Raw genomic sequence first — 8,680 nt, 5'->3', positions numbered from 1 at the left:
GCAGCACGCTGGGTCCCATGACTCCCAGACCAGACACTTCTGTGTTCATGGAAAAGTCCTGGGGGAATTGGGGAGCCTTCAGTGGAAGGTTCTAGACTAGAACCAGTGCTTCTGACCCTGGAGGAGCGGATGGGGGGGGGGGTCCAGAAGCCGCCCTCGAGCCCAGAGTTCTAGGCAGAGGTCCAGACCCGGGATGTACCCACAACAGCCCCAAGCTGGCCCCACGTCCCCGGTCCTGCTGGCCCTGCCAGGTCTGGGTCTCACTCCTGCCTGCCCTCTCTCCTCCGTCCAGTCTGAGATGCCTGGGCAGCGGGCACCGGGGAGGGAGCTGGGACCGGAACATGCGGCCTGCATGGGGCGAACCCTCCGGCAGGGGAGACTGAGTCACACCCGGTGGCAGAAGGCAGCGCATGCTCTTAGATCAGGAGAGGGACGGCGTCCCTGAGAGACTGGCATTAGTGAGGCCCCTGGGTATCAGCAGAGGAGCCTGGGGCAGAAGGAACAGCGGGCCGAGGCCTGAGGAGGGGCGATGAGGCCAGGGCGGCGGCCTCGGGTGCGGACGTGGGGCCGGGCTCCGGGTGCAGCAGGAGGGCCCGCCAGTGAGATTCGCCGGCCACGTCCAGAATGTGGCAGAGGGCGACGAGGGACAGCCTCACACGGCCGCACACCAGGCCTCCCCGCAGAACAGACGCAGCGACTTCCAGCCGCGGGCACTCAGTCCTCCCACCCGGGGCTTGCTCCACGAGGCAGTGGCTTCTGTGGGCGGGGGGTGGGGGTGGGGGGACCTCTGCCCTCCGCTCCCACCCGTGTTGAAGTCTGAGCTTCCAGGGCTTGGACCCTGCCTGGCTCCTCCTCACCTGAGACCAGAAACACCCTCGACAGCTGGGGGCGGGAAGAGGGGTGGGAAGCACTCAGGGCAACCCAAGACCCCAGCGCAGCCAGGGGCAGTCACCCCTAGGCCGCGGAGCCCCATGTCCTGGCAGAGGGTTGGAGGTTCATGTGCATTTGCAGGGGGAGCCGTGGGCTTTCCGCCTGCAACTTGGGGAGACAGAAGACTGAAGCTGAGGGGGGCAGACAGACGGCCGGCTCATGCTGGGTGTGCCGGGGCCCTGCAGTGCAGCCCCGAGCCTCCAGGACTGCCGCGGGGCCCGGGGCTGCGGCTACGTGGGCAGGAGACCGGGCACACCGCCCGGCTGGCCTTCCTCCCCAGGGGCGGCTGTCCTGCGTCTCAGGGTGTGGTCCCTGGGCACACAGCTCACTGCGGCCAGGCTCTGCTGCCCCCGACCGCCCACGGGGGCCCCATTCTCTCTCGGCCGTGCCCTGGGCAGGGACCCCCGCCTGATGGGCCGCCTTCAAGCTCACTTCTGAGTGACGCAGAGACTCTCCCCAGCAGTGACGAGCTGGAGGCCCTGGCTGTCCCTGGGTGGGCCCCGGCGCCTGTGTGATGTCCCACTAGGTCAGGATGAGAGGCGAGGAGCGTGCAGGCCCCACCCAGGCTGGACAGGGCGGGGCATCCCTCGGGGGCAGGCAGAAGCCCTGCTGGGTCGTCCCCAGCACGCCCAGGTCACAGGGCAGGCCAGGCCGCCGGACCTCAGCCACGCAGGCTGCCTTCACCAAAGGTGTCTGCTGCCACCTCCATCGGCTGCGCTGGAGGGAGGTGTGACCCCCACCCTTCGCATGGGAGGCCTCGGGGACATGAGGGAGGGGGAGGCCCTGGGCTTTGTGCTGCCGGGCCCTTGGTCCTCGCTGGGGAGATGCGCACCTGGTCCCTGCCGGAGGGAGGGATTCTGTTTACCACTTGGGCCCCAGAGGCCGAGTGCTGTCCTCACTGGGCCGCGGACACCTTTGCAGGGCGCCGGGGGGTGCACCCTGTGGCCTCTAACAGCCCGCGGTGGATGCCGGCTCAGGCCAGTGGGGACCCCGAGGGCTGTCCGCTAGCCCTCAGCAGGCACCCCCCCCCCGAGCTCCGGGCACTGGGGACATGGGAGCCCCCCTTTCTCCTCTCCCCATGTCCAGACAAGCTGCACCCAGGTTGCCCAGAGTTCCTGGCACGGTGCCCACTTTGTCCAGAAAAACCTGCGACACTAGGTGTGGTAACCGGTGTCCCTAGATTGGGGGTGAGAAGGGGTTGGCCCAAGGTCACCAGTGGGAGCGCTCCGGGGAGGGGGCAGCGTGAGGGGAGAGACGCAGCAGGGGCGCCTGGCGGTGGCCCTGGACAGCCTCTCCCCGGGGACCCCGGGCCCTCTCCAGAGGGGTCGGCCTCTTTCTCCTCGGGGGGCAGCAAACAAGAGCCTCCGTGGCCGAGCTCAGCGCCGAGGACTCAGCCTGGAACCTGAACCCGACGGCATGGTCCTCGGTGCCCCCCGGAGGCCAGCTGTGGACTGAACCATGTGGGCCCCTCCCGGGCCCTGCGGCCAAGTCACAGAGACCGAGCCGCCGGCCAGGCTGTCTGGGAAGCAGCTTCCGAGGCCTCCTCTGGGCCCTGGGGTGCACTTGGCCCGCCCAGCCACCCTCCCTCGCCAGAGCCAGGCCCGAGGTGAGCGGGGAGGCCGCAGGGGCTCGTCGCCGAGGCCTTGGGAAGCCAGAGGCCCCTGCACCCCAGCTGTGGTCTGGCAAGGGGGCCAAGCTCGCGCTCCAATGACCCTCTGAAACCCAGACACCTTCCCAGGCCGCGGCTTTATTGGCCCGGCCGTTTCAGCTCGGCCCAGAGCGGGGCTGCACATGCGGCACCTCTGAGGGTGGCAGAGCCTGCACCCCAACACCGCCCTGCTCTGGGAGTCTGTCTGTGGGACCCGCATCCTCTCTGTCCCCTGAGTGCCTGTCACCCTGGTCCCCGGAGGACCATGGATCCCTGGGTGTGGTGTGGCTGCCGCTTGGTCGAGGCTGCCTGGCCCCTTGGGGGTTGGGGTGAGGCGAAGGCGGGGGGCCTGGGCATGTGAGTGGGCGGCTGGACACTCATCCCTGGCAGGAGGCAGGGTCATACAGCAGCTGCCCAGCAAAGGGGAAGCTGGTGAGTCCACCCCTTTTACGGCCCTGGCGAGGGGTGACAAGGACAGGAGCCGAGTCCTGTCACACAGAAGGACAAAGGCCACCCAGGCAGGAAGATTCCGTCAGGTTCTTACTAAGAGCTAGTCATCAAGGGGCTCACAGGGAAACTGAGGCAGGAGGCGGCACTTCTGCAGGCCTGGGTCGGGGTGGGGCACTGCTTCCCCTCCTGGCTCTCCCCGCTGGTGACTCTCAGAACGCAGGAGGGACTTTCCTTCCAGACTCCACTCTCCTGGGGTCTGGGCGACAGACGTCCTGCCAAGTGGCCCTGAGCGCGGGGCGGCGCCGGTCCACACGTGCGCCCTCTGCCTTCACGCTGTGCCCCCGGCAACACTGCAAGTCAATCCTGCTCTGTCCTGATCCCGATGCACCTTGAAGGTCTCCGATGCGCTGACGGCAGGTGAGGTCTGCCTGCCTCCTGCTGTGACGCTGGGCTCGTCAGTGTTTGCCAGGCTCCTCCTGAGGAGCTTGTCGCGGTCCCTGAGCCTATGGGGGGTGGGGTAGGTGGGTGGACTAGAGACCACCTTCCGGTCAGTGACCAGAGGATGAGCCCTTGGGGCTCTCCTTCCACCTTTCTGTCCGTATCTGTGGGGCGGTGAGCAGGGAGGACCCACGTTCTGGCCAGGGTCCCGGGCGCAGGGTGCTGCAGGTCCATGGGAGTCAGTGGGGACCAGGGGCGGGTCCCCCGCATCCTGAGCAGCCAAGGCTCTGCCTCACGGGCCCGTCAATAGATCCCCTTCACCCGCTTGTTGTCGGGGTCAAAGGGAGACTTCAGGTGAGCCCGGGCAGCGTAGGTCACCCCCATCCGCTCCAGGCTGTAGTCCCCACTCTTCACGAAGTCCAGGGAGACCTAGGAGCACAGGGGCAGGGGACGCTGTCACATGCTGCCTTTGATGGGTGCTGGGCTCCCACCTGCCCTGCAGGCCACCCGTGTCCGTGCCAGGCCCTTCTCTGGCCCGAGGAGCTGCCTGGAAGGCAGAGTCTGCGTCACTGGCCCCCACGTTGGGCTTCAGCAGCTGGGCCCGGCAGTGATTACACCCAGGCCAGGCCCCACGGGGGGCGTCTGGGGGTGAGAGGACCCCCCAGTCCTGCCAGCTCAGGATGGGGTGAAACCATGAGACACAGACCCGCCCTGTGTGGCCGCGGTGCCGGGAGAGAGGCAGCCTCTGGGCCGCGAAGTGCAGGATGGGGCGTCGAGCTCCCCGTGCCCCCCACCCCTGCCCAGGGCCCGCAGGCAGGCGGCGGCACAGGTCGCTGGCACGGGGTCCCTGCTCAGAGCGCCCCCCCACCCCCGGGCTCGCCAGCAGGGCCAAAGGACGGACTCACCGGCCCGCCGCTGGGGTCCCGGACGTAGCCGTAGGCGAGGGTCTTGTCAATGGCGAAGCCGAAGTCAGCCCTGCGCACGTGGCCCACCACGCGGCCGTCCCTCCAGATGGCCTCCAGGCCAAACATGGGCACCTTCCTGGGAGACGCAACGGAAACAGCTGGGACCCCGGAGCCCCTCCCCGGGGAGGCCCCAGGCCGGGCAGAGGAAGGCAGGCTGGGGTCCTGGGGCGGCTGCGTGGGGGGTGAGCCTGGCCAGGGCCCGGGTGCCTCTTGGTCCTGCAAGACAACGGCCTGGGCCCCACCTGCCCCGGGGCCGAGGAGGGGATGGGAGGGGGTTTTGTAAACATGTGCTCGTCCCCGTGGGGGTCACCCTGGTCCTGCAGGCTCTGGGCCGGCTCTGCGTGTGGAAGTGGGCCCCGGGCGAAGGGCGGGCGTTCTCCGCGGCCCCACAGCGGCGTCCTGGCCGTGGGTCTCCCACGCGGCCCCCTGCCCTGCCGTCGCCCCCAAACCACAGGGCTGCGGCCACGGGGGCGCCGGCCGCGCAGAGGCCACCCGGCAGGAGCAGGGAGAAGCCGCAGGATGGTGTCGGCACAGCCCTGCTCACCCCCCGCCGCCCTCCCCCCACCCCGCATCACTCCTGACACCTCTCTGGGAAGCTGGCTGTCAGCTCCGCGTCAGCTGCGCCAGAGCCCCGCGGTCCTGGAGACGGTCGCTACTGAGCTGCTGTCGGAGCCGCAGCGGCTCCCTGACACCAGCGGGGACTGTCACTGCAGAGTGACTAAGCCCCAGGGGAGGCCTGGTGTCCAAATCCAGGGACACCGTGGGCCTGGCTCCTGGGGAACGTAACCCAGCAGAACGCTCAGAGCCGACCCTTGGGGGACAGCAAGGGGCCCATCCCCCCGAGCTGGGGTCTCTCCGTACCTCTGCTGCCTGGCTGGCCCAAGCCACCCTGTCCCTTGGCAACGGCGGTCTCCATATGGAAATGGGGCCCGTGGCCCCGAGGGACATGGGGAGGTCCTGGCACAGTGACTGGGAAGCCGGCTCAAGGCGGGGTTCCCCTCCCACAGCCCGCTGCCTACGTGCACCCGCCGAGCGGCGGCTCCGTAGGATCTTTCTCTTTAAAATCTGCGCCAGAGGAGGCATCCCCTGGCCCCGCTGACCCACCCTCTGGCTGGGCCTGGGGCCAGGGACACTCACTCGTCCACAGTGAAGCACACCAGGCGACGGCGGAGGCCGGCGGCCCGCTGCTGCTCCAGGGCCCGGCGCCCCAGGAAGGGCACGGAGGACTTGAGCTTGCAGGTGAAGGCCAAGCCCGCCTCCAGGGGACTGTCATCCGACCGCAGGTCTGCATGCCAGTGCCGGTAGCCTGCGGGGAGGGGGACGCAGCTCAGGGTCCCTGGGACCAGACGCCGCAGCCCGCCCGCGTCCGCACTGGGCCGGACGTCAGGACAGGGCCGGACTCCGAGCCCAGCCTAGCCCATCCTCGCACCCGTGGGCGAGCACCCAGCACCCTGTCTGAGGGCAGTGTCGGAGGTCCCGGCAGCGTCCCCGGCCAGGTGGGCTGCCTGGGCCATGCGGGGCGTGCTGCGGGGGCTTCTCTGCCTCTGGCGGCGCTCTGGCCGCCACCCGCGCCGAGCAGGCCTGCGCTCACCTTTCTCGATGCTCAGGGAGTCGATGGCCCGGTACCCTGCGTTGACAAGCCCGTGCTTGGCCCCCGCGGTCACCACGGCCTGGTACACCGGCACGCAGGACGCCTTCGGGATGTGCAGCTCCCAGCCCATCTCCCCGACAAAGGACAGCCTCATGGCCCGAACCTGGGGGGACAGACACAGCTCACACTCGGGCGGAGTCAGACCGCCGAGGCCGGGCCCGGCTGCCCCTCACAGGCAGACAGCGCCAGGGCCCAGGCGGGCCTGCCACCCGAATGCGGGGTCTCCCAGGCAGAGTTCCCAGGAGCGCTCTGGAAACCTGAGGGAGAAGGGGGCCGATGTTGCGAGTGGCAGCAAGCGGACGTGAGTTCCCAGGCCTCGGCTCTTCCAAGCGACTGTGTGAGGGTCCCAGGCCACCGTGACAAACGACCCCAAACTCTGCGGCTTGAAACAACAGAACTGTATTCCTTTCCAGTTCTGGGGGCCCACCATGGCCCCCCCCTACACACACCAGAGGCTCGCGGGGAGAACCCCCGCCTCTCCCAGCTTCTGGCTGCGCCCCGGTGTGGGGCCGAGTCACCCCAGTCTCTGTCACGTGGCCTCGCCTTTGCGTCTGCCTTGTCCTCGTCTCGTATCAGGGCCCTTTCATCGGACTTAGGGCCCCAGGTCTGGCCTGAGCACAGGCGGTGAGGACAAGGACAGCTGGCCCCTGGGCACGGGCGAGCAGCTGTGCGGGGTGACCCCTGGCCAGAGGCATGTGACCTATCCTGCACGTTGGGTGGGTGGGGTGTCACTGAGACACCCAGCAACTGCTGTGTCTGCTTCCAGACCTTCAGGCAAATCCCTGAGCCACGGCGTCCCCGGGGGTAAGGCCAGAGCACTCGGCCGGGCGCCCCGCTCAGCCACAGAGGCCACCAGGGAGGGGCTGGTGCCATTGTGGCTCTGCGCGGGGAGGCCCGCCCGGAGCAGGTCCCACAAGGACACGGGCCGCCCGGGAGAGCGGAGCCCACGCCCCGGCCCCGGAGCCGGGTCCTGACTCACACCCTCACCCCACTGCTGCCGGGGGCTGGGTTCCGGAAGCTTTTGAAACAGCACAAATTGGCTCAGAGTTGCCGTTTGCCCCAGCCTCTCAAAATTGACACAGAAAATAGACCGTTGACATTTTCCCGCTTCGCTGGAGCAAGCCACAGGCCCGCAAAGATGGCCTCATCAACGACACGCTAATTTTAGACAGCCTCGGGCTCAGAGCCAATCTCTGCCCGCAGTAGAAGCAGCCTCTTAAAGCTCACCCGTAACAACCCAGGGCTGAGGATGGGAGCGCGCGCGCGCGCGCGCACACACACACACACACACACACACGCACGCTTGAATCCAGTGGCCTTGTTGGGGCAAGGGGAGCGCCTCCCCCAGCTCCCAGAAGCCCTGCAGGCCAGGGGTGGGGGCCACTGCGACGGACCCCTCTCTGCACTCCGTGCCCAGGCCTGGCCCACGGAGGGGCTGCGGGAATGCTTCCCGGCAAAGGAAAAAGACAGGAGTCAGTAGACCCCCACTTCCCAGCAAAATGAAGGAAAGAGTTTGTGGAATTGTAGGTGCCTAAGGTCCCAGAGTCCCTGACTCTCAAGACAGCCCCCGTTTTGTCGCTGAAGCAGTGGAGACGGGGTATCCTCGCGTCTTTTGCAGGGAAGACACCGGCATGAGACACTGCTCTGGGTCGGTCTCTCCCGGCCCCGGGGCCTCGTCTGATCAGCGCGGGGAGGCGGGGTCTGCCCCACAGCCACTGGCTGGCACCTGGGGGCTCGGATGGACTTCCTAAGCAGGTCCCAAGGACCCCCTTGTCACACGGAGCCCAGCCTGGGGACCACGGGCAGTGGGTGGAGTCACAGAGTTGGGGAGAGTCATTGAAAGGGTTAAACCGGGTTTCACCAAAATCCTTTCCTCCCCCGAAAGAATCCCCGCAGCACTGTCAGAAATAACAGGCAGCTTCAGCCAGGTTGCGGATACAAAACCAACACACAGAAGTCCGCCGTGTTTCTCTGCACTAACAAAGAACAGCCCAGAAAGGAAACTCATAACCAAACCCACGCACGATCGCATCCAAAGGAATAAAACACTGAAGGGTAAACCCAGCCATGGCGGTGACAGACTTGCACGCTGAGCTGGGAAAAGACAAAGGACGGGAAAGACATCCCACGCCCACGGACGGGAAGACCTAATGTCATTACGGCGTCAGTGCTGCTCAGAGAGGTCCATCTCCAGACTAAACGCATCCCTATTGAAACCCCAACGGCGTTTTCTGCAGAAATAGAAAAACCCATCCTAACGCGCGTACAGAATCCCAAGGGACCTCAAAGAGTCGAAACCATCTTGAAAAAGCAGAACAAGGCTGGAGGACTCAGCTTCCTGGTTTCAAACTTGCTATGGCGCTGCCACCGTCAGAACAAGGTGGTCCTGCCGAAAAGTCAGGCAGAGAAGCCCCCAGAATAGGAGAGAAAGCCCAGAAATAAACCATCGTGACGCTGTCGGGAAATGGAGTGTCCACCAAAGGGGTCAGTATCCCGATCTGGAACGTCTACAACGCAACAAAACAAATGGCCTGATTAAGAAATGGGTCAGGACTTGAACAGACATTTCTTCAAAGAGGACGTACAAACGGCCACGAC

At 66.6% G+C, this 8,680-nt stretch overlaps 1 protein-coding gene across 1 annotated transcript in view; it reads right to left on the bottom strand.

Moving 5' to 3' along the window:
* Positions 1–3,100: 3,100 nt before the first annotated feature.
* SARDH (sarcosine dehydrogenase) overlaps positions 3,101–8,680 on the bottom strand; it is a 40,553-nt gene continuing 34,973 nt past the window's right edge. The window contains exons 18-21 of the mRNA XM_090274996.1: positions 6,023–6,185; positions 5,569–5,737; positions 4,372–4,507; positions 3,101–3,895 (exon numbers count right to left, since the gene is read on the bottom strand). Of these exons, the coding sequence (XP_090131122.1) occupies positions 3,770–3,895; positions 4,372–4,507; positions 5,569–5,737; positions 6,023–6,185 (594 nt within the window). The 3' untranslated portion in view covers positions 3,101–3,769. The remainder of the gene's footprint in view (positions 3,896–4,371; positions 4,508–5,568; positions 5,738–6,022; positions 6,186–8,680) is intronic.

Source organism: Furipterus horrens, unplaced genomic scaffold (assembly GCF_987537825.1).
Source record: "Furipterus horrens unplaced genomic scaffold, mFurHor1.1.pri manual_scaffold_4, whole genome shotgun sequence".
Classification (NCBI taxonomy): Eukaryota; Metazoa; Chordata; class Mammalia; order Chiroptera; family Furipteridae; genus Furipterus; species Furipterus horrens.
This window is presented reverse-complemented; position numbering and strand designations above follow the sequence as displayed.